At 44.8% G+C, this 12,716-nt stretch overlaps 1 protein-coding gene across 1 annotated transcript in view; it reads left to right on the forward strand.

The window, feature by feature from the left end:
• The window catches only part of LOC126335822 (kinesin-like protein KIF19), a 603,567-nt gene that overhangs the window by 451,619 nt on the left and 139,232 nt on the right, over positions 1-12,716 (forward strand). The window contains exon 8 of the mRNA XM_049999287.1: positions 1,727-1,938. Within this exon, the coding sequence (XP_049855244.1) occupies positions 1,727-1,938 (212 nt within the window). The remainder of the gene's footprint in view (positions 1-1,726; positions 1,939-12,716) is intronic.

Below are 12,716 nucleotides of genomic sequence, written 5' to 3' on the forward strand. Positions count from 1 at the left end.
GTCACGAACAGCATTCCAGTAGATGATTTCAACGGGATGACGCTAGCCCACATACCGCTGTTGTAACCCAACATGCTCTACAGGGTATCGACGTATTGCCATGGCCTCCTCGATCACCAGATCTGTCTCCCGTGAATCACATATGGGACATCGTCGGACAACTCCAGCGTCACCCGCAAACAGCATTAACCGTCCTCGTATTGACCGACCAAGAGCAATAGCCATGGAATTACTTCCCACGAACTGACATCCGGCACCTGTACAACACAATGCAAGCATGTTTGCATGCATGCACTCAACTTTCTGGCGTTTATACTGGTGATCAATGTACCAGCGTTTCACATTTGCAGTGGTTTACCTTGCCCGTACGGGGGGGGGGGGGGGGGGGGGGGGGGTGGAGCTTGTCACAGTCCAAGCGGCTCCCGCCGTCGTAGGTTCGAGTTCTCCCTCAGGCATGGGTGTGTGTGTTGTCCTTAGCGTAAGTTAGTTTAAGTTAGATTAAGTAGTGGGTAAGCTTATAGACTGATGACCTGAGCAGTTTGATCCCATAAGATCTTACCACAAATTTCCAAATTGTTAATCACTTGAACACAGGGTGGTCGGAAATTCCCGTTACAGACTTCTAGGACTTGTAGAGGGGAGTGAGTACATCGTATTTTGAATAGGAACCCATGTTTCGAAACGTCATCCAACGAGACTACAGAGCATCAAAGTTATAGGCGCGAGCGTCTGTAAATGTACGTATACACGGGGTGATTCCGTGATGATGTTACAGACTTCCTAGGATGATGGAGAAGGTTATACGTATTAATTTGAAGTAAGGATCCGTGTACCCCAAACGAATGAATCGAAAGTCCTAAACGAAAACCGTTCTGATACCTCTGACAGTTGAATACATGTACCGGATCTTGAGTTGCGAAGAGTGTAGGGTTGGTAACTTTCAGAGGTGGTAGTGTGGACAAAAATGAGAAAAAATGTCCAGTAAACGTAGGCTCTAAAGTGCGTACCTTAACAGCTATGAATACTGGCTCATTAGAGGAGATGTGTTTCACATTAGTGGCGATGAACGAATCGTCGTAGCTCTTCAGGTATGCAATTTAGAGCCGACGTTTATTGGAAATTTTTTCTCGTTTTTGATCACACTACCGCCACTGAAAGTTACCAGCCCTACACTCTTTGCAACACAAGAACTGCTACATGTATTCAACTGTCAGAGGTATCAGGACGGTTTTCGTTTATAGCTTTCGACTCGTTCGTTTGCGGTACAGGGATCCTTACTTCAAATTAATACATTTAGTCTTCTCCATCATCCTAGAAAGTCTGTAACATCGTCACGGAATCACCCCGTGTATACGTACATTTACAGACGCCCGCGCCTATATCTTTGACGCTCTGTAGTCTCGTTGGATGACGTTTCCGGACACGGGTTCCTATTCAAAATACGATGTACTCACTCCCCTCTACAAGTCCTAGAAGTCTGTAACGGGAATTTCCGACCACCCTGTATGTTACCTACACGACAGTATTCCTGAAATGTCATTATTCTACATTATGTATTTTTTGGTGTTGCGATGTTTTTTTCGTCAGTTCATAAATATTTCTGGTATTGATAGCACGCCAGTATAAAGCCCCATACAGTCATAGTGTATTGACGGTCTGACAATATTATTGAACATGTGAGGGGCCCCTTATGCAGTGCTTCTGACAGGAAGCTCTGTGGCTGCAGGTGGAGCGCAACGAGCTGGAGGTGTCATACCACGTGTCGCAGTACCGCGCGGTGATCGCCGAGCTGCGCGAAGAGGTGGATCGTCTGCGCAACAAGCTGGAGGCGCAGCCGGCCGCCGAACAGGACCCTCACCAGGACGAGCAGGAGCGCCGCCGCGCCGCCAGCCTCCGGGACGACATCGTCGCCACCTTCCAGCAGCAGATGGCGCTCAGGTGCGGCCTCGCCCTCACACCGAAACACGTCGCCAGCTGACTTTGTAGCGTAGCTACCGGCACGCCAGGGCACCATATCAGCGTCCCGAGAATGTTAAATTTCCTGGGGCAATGTGCAGATTCTGAGCTCGAACATTATGACTAGAGCCCAGGTTTTGTGTAATTAGACACTGAAGAGCCAAAGAAATTGGCACACCTGCCTAATATCGTGGAGGGCCCCCGCGAGCACACAGAAATGGTGCAACACGACGTGGCATGGACTCGAGTAATGTTTGAAGTAGTGTTGGAAGGAATTGATACCATGAATCCTGCAGGGGTGTAGATAAATCCGTGAGAGTACGAGGGGGTGGAGATCTCTTCTGAACAGCGCATTGTAAGGCATCCTAGATATGAAACTTCCTGGCAGATTAAAACTGTGTGCCCGACCGAGACTCGAACTCGGGACCTTTGCCTTTCGCGGGCAAGTGCTCTACCATCTGAGCTACTGAAGCACGACTCACGTCCGGTACTCACAGCTTTACTTCTGCCAGTATCTCGTCTCCTACCTTCCAAACTTTACAGAAGCTCTCCTGCGAACCAAGAGAGGTTCTGTAAAGTTTGGAAGGTGGGAGACGAGATACTGACAGAAGTAAAGCTGTGAGTACCGGGCGTGAGTCGTGCTGCGGTAGCTCAGATGGTAGAGGACTTGCCCGCGAAAGGCAAAGGTCCCGAGTTCGAGTCTCGGTCGGGCACACAGTTTTAATCTGCCAGGAAGTTTCGCATCAGCTCACACTCCGCTGCAGAGTGAAAATTTCATTCTGGATCCTAGATATGCTCAATAATGTTCATGTCTGGATAGTTTGGTGGGCAGCGGAAGTGTTTAAACTCGGAAGAGTGTTCCTGAAGCCACTCTGTAGCAATTCTAGACGTGTGAGGTGTCGCGTTGTCCTGCTGGAATTGCTCAAGTCCGTCGGAATGGACAATGGACATGAATGCATACAGGTGATCAGACAGGATGCTTACACACGTGTCACCTTTCAGAGCCGTCTCTAGACGTATCAGGGGTCTCATATCACCCCAACTGCACACGCCCCACCCCTTTACAGAGGCTCCAACAACTTGAACAGTCCCCTGCTGACATACAGGGTCCGTAAATTCATGGAGTTGTCTCCATACCCGCTTGATACAGTCTGAAACGAGACTCGTCGGACCAGGGAACATGATTCCAGTCATCAACAGTCCAATGTCGATGTTGACGGGCCCAGGGCGAAGCGTGAAGCTTTGTGTCGCGCAGTCATCGATGGTACACGAGTGGGCCTACAGCTCCGAACCATATCGATAATGTTTCGTAGAATGGTTTCCACTCTGACACTTCTTGATCAGCACTGAAATCTGCAGTAATTTGCTTATGGGTTGCACTTTTGTCGCGTTAATTGATTCTCTTCAGTCACCGTTGGTCCCATTCTTGCAGGATCTTTTTTCCGGCAGCAGCGATTTCGGAGGTTTGATGTTTTACCAGATTTGATATTCACGGTATACTTGTGAAATGGTCTTACCGGAAAATCCCGACTTCATCGCTACCTCTGAGGTGCTGCGTCCCATCGCTGGTGCGCCGACTATAAAACCACCTCCAAATTCACTTAAATTTGGTAACTTGCCATTGTAGCAGTAATAACTGATCTAGCAACTGCGCCAGGCGTTGCCAATCGCTGTGCCATATTCTGCCTGTTTTCATATATCTGTATATGAATACGCATGCCAATACCAGCTTCTTTGGTGTTTCAGTGTATATTCAGTTCCTTTATAATTAGTTATAAGATTAACTAAAATGTCGAAGAATTACATTGAGAAGACCCTTATTACAAAGTTTTAAATTACATATTTTTACATGCTTTGAGGTACAATACTTATTTCACATCGTAGTACACAGTTTTACATTTTTTATTATTATGCATTATAAATTTTCGTATGTCCCTTACATTTTCGTTACATAGGTGGAAAAAACCCATGTTTTATCATCGTCTTTCTCACAATGTCGTCAATCCCGTCACTCTCAAAATTTAAATTCCACATGTTCGAAGCGGTCAATAAAGACGCGTCCCTTTCTTGTTCTCAAAGGCTTCACAATGTGTAACTGTCAGCTTGATTTAACTTAACCTTGGCACCAGCTGAGTTTTCGTTGTCGCCGAAGCTGAAAATATGGATTTCTATTGTCAGTGCTTTAACAACTGATGGCAATATAGTCCTCTGACAAACGTCTAATAAACGTATAGGATGTACGACAAAATCTCAAATTGAAGAACTCTACGAAGCAGCATACATATTAGGAATAAACAACGGACTTCTCCAAAGAAAATGTTACTACGTTACACAGTTTCAGGGACAGCCTACATCATCTAATAGCGAATTCTTACAGAGAGGTGTGTTTTACATTGGTTGCAGGGACCATAATTTGTAACTAACTTCAGGTACCTGAATACCTGAATTTACATTTTTTACAGAAATCCTGAAGCCGAAACATTCCCGACGAGTGCATTGTTAGGAATAATTACCTGGATTCTTGCGATTTTGACGAACTAGAAAAAATCAGGACTGACATAGGCCAATCACGTATTTGGATTTATGTTGATGAGACGACGGATGTTGTAGACCATTTCAGGGCTAATTTAACTGTGAGGAAGCTGCACTCTGAGGTTGCATCTACAGTCTATTTAATTTTATGTGTACGGACTGATTCGACGAGTGAAAATTTGTACAAAGGGCGGGAATCGAATTCTGGTCTCCTGCTTACCAGATAGGTGCATTAGCCACCAAGCACCCTGACACAGCAGTTCACACAACTGCACGAATTATCCTGGCACCCCTCTCTCCTCGATCCAAATTCTTATGCGGCCCAAGTCTATTTTAAATTCCCCCTTGCACACAAACAGATTTCCTAAATCTCTCTGTATGAGACCAGTGAAATCTCTGAAACTGTGTCATTTCATTTGTATAAGTAACTGTGCACCCGTGTTTCAGGCTGGATTCCCTGTTCATGTTCGATGCTCAGGTGCTATTCCAGAAATGGAGAGCCTCGTAAATCTGTTCGTGTCTAAGGGGAAATATGAAGTAGACTGGGGTGGTAACGAGAATTTGGACCGAAGAGGGGGTTTTCCAGGGTAACACGTGCACTTGTCTGAACTGCTGTACCAAGGTCCCTTAGTGCCTAACACACCTGCCTAGTAAGCAGAAGACCAGGGTTCGATTCCCGGCCTTTATGCAAATTTTCACTCGCCGTGTCAGTCACAATACACAAAAATCATATCTGCCTGAGACCAGTAAAGTCTCTGAAAACGTGTTATTTCATTCCTCTTTGATTTATTGTAAAAAGTTGGAGACAAAAATAGTTCAACAGTTGCAAGATTCGTTAATGATTGACTTAAGGTACTATGACCAGGTGGCATAAAAGAAGATAGGGTCCTATTGATGCACACAGATGCAGCTCCGTACTTGTTGAAAGCTAGAAACCGCTTAATGTATTTTGTCCACAATTACTGCATGTTACATGTACGGCTCATGCACTGCAACCAGCGGCAGAGACAGTTAGACATCAATTCCCGGAAGTAAATGCAGTGATATCAGCAACAAAGAAGGTTTTATTGCATCGTCCTTATCGTGTACAAGCAGCAGCTACCTGATGTTTCTCTGCCTCCAGAACCAGTGACATAGATTAAAGCATCCAGAATTTAGATTAAATCTGTGATTTTCTACAGTAAGCACACTGGAGCTGTGAAGCTAGTGATGAAGAACTTTTCGTCTGATCTTGCAGTGTCTATGAATGAAACCTTGTCAGTATTCAACAGTTATAAAGTGCTCATTTCAGTTACATACGACACAAATCACTTTAGCTGGCTTCCCGAAACTATAGATCTCGTGGATGCCTCTCCAAGAGCCTATGGGAATAATGTAAGATGCAGTTAGGAAGGTCAGTGTTGTACCAGGTCAAGTGGGTGGTTTAGTTTCCAGTAAACTGCAAGCAGTGCTGAGTAAGAACCATAGATACTGAAATCTTGTAATTTTGTCCCGCTTATTTAATGGTGAAATTGTAGAACCCCCTGAGAATATTGATCTTAACACCATATCCCTGTATAAATTTGCGCCATTGACTTCTTGCAGAGTTGAGCAATCTTTCTCCATTTAAAAAACATATTGTCGGTCATTAAACTGTGCTTGACAACAGAAAATTTGGAAATGCATATTATAATTAAATGTGCATCCCGTTCCAGGGTAACTTAAATGCTTGAATAGGAGACACTCGCACATCACTACTTCGTACCACAAGTGAGCTGATTAACAGTTAACGCAGATACTCGTTTTTGACTAGCCTAGCCGTGAACATCCACCTTCTAGAAAAAAATAATATTTTCGATTTTAAATATAATTGTTTCATCGTTCATACATATATTTGCTTCATTTGTATACGACATTTTGCTACTAATGCACAGTCTGATCAAAAGTATGCAAGTGTCAATTAGCGGACATTAATATGACACACGTCCACCCTTCACCTTTATGGTGGCCTGTAGTGTGATAGGGACACTTTCAGAGCGGTGTCTGCTTGTCTCTGAAGCAGTGGCATCACATTCTTCCTTATGAGCCGAAGACAGAAAAGGTTGTGATGTTGGATGCTGGGGTCTGGAGTGAAGTCGACACCTTAACGTGTCCCATAAATGTTCCATTGGGTTCACGTCTGGACTCTGGGCATGGAAGTCCGTTTCAGGAATGTTATTGCCCTTAAACGATTGCCTCACAGGTGATGTTTTATGACAGGGTACATCGTCATGCTCATACAAACACTCATCGTCTCTGAACTGTTCCTCCGCTGTATACAATACAAAATGCTGTAAAATGTGTTCATATGCTTCCGCATTTAGCGTTTTCTTGAGTGCAATTGTCCGTAGCTCTTGATCTAGTGGCTAGTTTAGCTGCCTCTGCCTCACAGGATCCCAGGTTCGATTCCTGGCTGGGTTGGGGATTTTCTCTGCCCGGGAACTGGGTGTTTGTGTTGTCCTGATCATTTCATCATCATCATCATCATCATTCATGGAAGTGGCTAGATTGGACTGAGTGAAGATTGGGAATTAGTACACGCGCTGATAACCGCACAGTTGAGCGCCACACAAACCAAACATCATCGTCATCATCATCTTGAGTGCAATTATGAGACTACACCCTAGCATCGTAAATCTCATTCTACATGACTGACTTTCTTGTCGGAAGTGGCTACTGGAGACAAATGCGTCTACTGCAGAGCCTCTTGCATTTGACCCCAGTACTGATTCTCTTCTGTTTTGAGTGGTGATTTTTGTTTACACGTCAGCATCAAAATTGCGGTGTTGTGAGAGTTGTCTGCTGTGCAATTGGCACTTGGGTGGTGAAAGTGGGGTTATGTAAGATTATGATTTTTATGGAAAAATTGAAATATAGTAACAAAATGTAGGGAAAAGCATGATAATAGAGTTTATTAAGGACCGAAGCAGAATTCATTGTGGAAGTTCTTGTCAAAATTTGCGTCGTAAATTGTTCACACTCCTGAGAACTGAATGTACAGGGAAAGTGCCATCCAAGCATTTCAGAACATATAAATTTATTTGCTTGAGAAAATATAAACATCATTTAATATGTATAACATAGTAAATGGCGCCTTTCTACTTTATACTTTGTCTCTTGTTTTCATGCTAAATGACAAATAACAAAGAAAATTATTTTTCGCATCCAATAATTTTGACTTTTTCACTGTTGACATAATTTTCATTAAAAGCGTTTATCTATTTATGTTCTTATTTCTGTGCAGTGTAGGTTTTTTCTCTGTAAAACGCAAATACTTTTTCCTCTCACATATTTCCTCTCTCTTGTAGACTGGAAAAACACTAGTACAAAAAGAAATACCAGAAAGTTGTTTAAATTTTCAGTTTGCCACGAAAGCAAATCAAGCAAATTAATAAAGATTAAGAATATGTGAAAGAACAAAATCCATTTCTGTAGTGAGAGTGAGCTCGACCAGAATAGGTTATAACTTCCGATGTTAGCAGACGCCGCCCTAGTCCTTTGTCTCTGCGCATCTGCAGTAAACGTACTCGGAAATTTAGAACTGCACAGTCTATAGATCATTGACATTACAGACACACACGCAACGTGGTTGTTTGCTGATTTAAATGCAGGCACGAAAGGCGCATGCACGTCGAGTAGTGGATTTTGATCGATTTTCACAAAGAACGGGGTTAAAACACCTGTCACATCACCTTCTTTACACTTCACTGTTGGCACTATTCACGATGGCAGGTAACGTTCTCCAGGTATTCCAATCACGTGCCACGATGTTTACTGTTTGCCCAAATGCGCGAGAGCAGGTTCAGTCTTATATCACCAAAGAGAGTAACTGCGCAAGATGACGCATGTTATAAACAGGTCGAATGCGCGGGGGTGTTTTATTCGCAACTACAATCCATAAGGCGAGAGAAGAGCTCTGACAGCTGACGCTGCCTTGGGACACGTGCTTCGCGCATCCTCGAAGGCCAATCAGATGGTGAGCTTTTGTTTACGTTACCGTGGCAACTCCCCAGTGTTGCCGTTGTGCTGGGCGACCACTGCTTTCAGTCAATAGCGCCACGTGGTACATTCAGGTTGGTGTGTATACGATTGCATCCTGCTACTTCTGTGATTTTCTTGCCGTGTGTATAAGTGGAAAATGACTGTCTGTAGTGCAGAGAAGAGGGCTTTGGGGAAAGGAACTACGATGAAATCCTAAGCACGCGAATTTATATACAGATTGCGTGTTTACTTGATCGTGTTATGTGACTGAAACAGACAACTTTGACGAAAGTGCTATCAGGCAACACATATATATGTACTGCAGCAGGAAGGAGAATCCGACACTTAAAAAGTTGATGGCATCACTGTCAGACACTGGTTTGTTCTCAGTCAGAACGACAAGTCTCTCCACTGTTTTGAAAAAAAATTGGCTTTCATTGGAAAAAGGTCTCAAGACGAAAGGTATTAATGGAATGCGGAGATATTGTAGCACAGAGATGTAGTTTCCTGCGCTAGTTGCTAGCAGTGGATCCGGAAAATGTGATATGTATTGTCGAAACATGGGTCAACGTGCGTCATGCACGTTCCGCCGTATGGACAGACGACACGCGCCACAGAACTATGAGTGTGCCAATTGGTAATGGAGGGCGACTAAATATAGTTCACGCTGGCTCTATGAACGGTTTTGTGCCCGATACTATGATGATGATTCAGTCAAAACGACAAAAAAAAAAAAAAAAGCTGTCGACTATCACGAGGAGATGAACGCAGATACATTCAAAGATTGGTCCGTTACTCGTTTGCTACCAAACTTCAGTTCTGGTGTTTTTGCAAAGGACAACGGCTGCTGCAAGGAGAGAGGATATTGTCAGCAGGTTGAAAGATAGTAAAATAGGCTTTGAAAAGAAAAAGCCGAAAGCGGAACATCTGGAATTAGTGAAACGATACAAGCCAGAGAAGACGCATTATGTGATTGATACATTAGCAGAGAACCACGGCCACAAAGTTATATCTCTTCCACCATAACACTGGCATTACAACGCAGTTGAACTCATCATGGTTCAAATAAAAGCAGATGTTGCGGAGCGAAACAAAACCTTTACGTTGCGAGACGTAGAGAGGCTGGTAAATGAGGCTGTCACACGAATAACGCCAGAAAATTGGGAGGACGTTGTCAACCACGTGTGGAAAGAGATTACAAGGTCAAACATAGAAGGTGGCGTAAGAGACGAATCCATTCATATTATCATAATTTCCTTTCCAGACGATGAGGACAGCAGCAGCGAAGACACCGAAGACTATGTGGTCGTGACGAGAGATGATCAATCAGATGACGATGATTTTCGGTTTTCCGTTCTCCTGCACGAAAAATAGAGGTGTCGATATTTTACACGTAACATTTTCCCAATTAGCTTCACCTTGTTAATGTTGTAAATATGATTGTGTGTAATTTTTATTCTGGCTGGAACCATAGTCATTGTAATTTTTTAATGATATTACCGCCATTTGACGGTTGTTGTTGTTGTTGTGGTCTTCAGTCCTTAGACTGATTTGATGCAGCTCTCCATGGTACTACATCCTGTGCAAGCTCCTTCATCTCCCAGTACCTACTGCAACCTACATCCTTCTGAATGTGCTTAGTGTATTCATCTCTTGGTCTCCTTCGACGATTTTTACCCTCCATACTGCCCTCCAATGCTGAATTTGTGATCCCTTGATGCCTCAGGACATGTCCTGCCAACCGATCCTTTCTTGTAGTCAAGTTGTGCCACAAACTTCTCTTCTCTCCAATTCTATTCAATACCTCCTCATTAGTTACGTGAACTACCCACCTAATCTTCAACATTCTTCTGTAGCATCACATTTCGAAAGCTTCTATTCTCTTCTTGTCTAAACTACTTATCGTCCATGTTTCACTTCCATACATGGATACACTCCATACAAATACTTTCAGAAACGACTTCCTGACACTTAAATCTATTCTCGATGTTAACAAATTTCTCTTCTTCAGAAACGCTTTCCTTCCCTTTGCCAGTCTACATTTTATATCCTCTCGACTTCAACCATCGTAAGTTATTTTGCTCCCCAAATAGCAAAACTCATTTACTACTTTAAGTGTCTCATTTCCTAATCTAATTCCCTCAGCATCACCCGACTTAATTTGCCCACATTCCATTATCCTCGTTTTGCTTTTGTTGATGTTCATCTTATATCCTCCTTTCAAGGCACTGTCCATTCCGTTCAACTGCTCTTCCAAGTCCTTTGCTGTCTCTGGCAGAATTACAATGTCAAAGTTTTTATTTCTTCTCCCTGGATTTTAATACTTACTCCAAATTTTTCTTTTGCTTCCTTTACTGCTTGCTCAGAATACAGATTGAACATTTGACGGTAATAATTTTTATTTTATTGTTATACGATCCAGAGTTCAGCCATAGGCCATTTTCAAGTACAGTAACTAATATACACTCCTGGAAATGGAAAAAAGAACACATTGACACCAGTGTGTCAGACCCACCATACTTGCTCCGGACACTGCGAGAGGGCTGTACAAGCAATGATCACACGCAGGGCACAGCGGACACATCAGGAACCGCCGTGTTGGCCGTCGAATGGCGCTAGCTGCGCAGCATTTGTGTACCGCCGCCGTCAGTGTCAGCCAGTTTGCCGTGGCATACGGAGCTCCATCGCAGTCTTTATCACTGGTAGCATGCCGCGACAGCGTGGACGTGAACCGTATGTGCAGTTGACGAACTTTGAGCGAGGGCGTATAGTGGGCACGCGGGAGGCCGGGTGGACGTACCGCCGAATTGCTCAACACGTGGGGCGTGAGGTCTCCACAGTACATCGATGTTGTCGCCAGTGGTCGGCGGAAGGTGCACGTGCCCGTCGACTTGGGACCGGACCGCAGCGACGCACGGATGCACGCCAAGACCGTAGGATCCTACGCAGTGCCATAGGGGACCGCACCGCCACTTCCCAGCAAATTAGGGACACTGTTGCTCCTGGGGTATCGGCGAGGACCATTTGCAACCGTCTCCATGAAGCTAGGTACGGTCCCGCACACCGTTAGGCCGTCTTCCGCTCACGCCCCAACATCGTGCAGCCCGCCTCCAGTGGTGTCGCGACAGGCGTGAATGGAGGGACGAATGGAGACGTGTCGTCTTCAGCGATGAGAGTCGCTTCTGCCTTGGTGCCAATGATGGTCGTATGCGTGTTTGGCGCCGTGCAGGTGAGCGTCACAATCAGGACTGCATACGACCGAGACACACAGGGCCAACACCCGGCATCATGGTGTGGGGAGCGATCTCCTACACTGGCCGTACACCTCTGGTGATCGTCGAGGGGACACTGAATAGTGCACGGTACATCCAAACCGTCATCGAACCCATCGTTCTTCCATTCCTAGACCGGCAAGGGAACTTGCTGTTCCAACAGGAAAATGCACGTCCGCATGTATCACGTGCCACCCAACGTGCTCTAGAAGGTCAACTACCCTGGCCAGCAAGATCTCCGGATCTGTCCCCCCATTGAGCATGTTTGGGACTGGATGAAGCGTCGTCTCACGCGGTCTGCACGTCCAGCACGAACGCTGGTCCAACTGAGGCGCCAGGTGGAAATGGCATGGCAAGCCGTTCCACAGGACTACATCCAGCATCTCTACGATCGTCTCCATGGGAGAATAGCAGCCTGCATTGCTGCGAAAGTTGGATATACACTGTACTAGTGACGACATTGTGCATGCTCTGTTGCCTGTGTCTATGTGCCTGTGGTTCTGTCAGTGTGATCATGTGATGTATCTGACCCCAGGAATGTGTCAATAAAGTTTCCCCTTCCTGGGATAATGAATTCACAGTGTTCTTATTTCAATTTCCAGGAGTGTATATGTTAAAAGATATCAGACTGGCATGAAATACAGCGAAATCTGAACCGTGTAACAATTAAAATTGTTGCAGTCAAATGGCTGCATCATCATTAAAAAAATATTTATGTGTGTGTTTGTGTAAGTTGACAAACACTGGTAGCGCACGTGAAAAAAATATTCCATCTAGGACCACAACGGTCAGCAGAATGCTGCCCCTACAGGAATGCTGCAATGAATGACGCAGCATTGTTAGGTTCTGAAGGAGCCGAGTGTTGCCGCGGACCGAATGGGTGGGACGGAAAGGTCTGTTACCCCGCTCCCCCCAACACTGGCCCGCTGCCCGTCAGTGACGAATACTGACAAATGC

This window comes from Schistocerca gregaria, chromosome 2, assembly GCF_023897955.1.
Source record: "Schistocerca gregaria isolate iqSchGreg1 chromosome 2, iqSchGreg1.2, whole genome shotgun sequence".
Taxonomy (NCBI): Eukaryota; Metazoa; Arthropoda; class Insecta; order Orthoptera; family Acrididae; genus Schistocerca; species Schistocerca gregaria.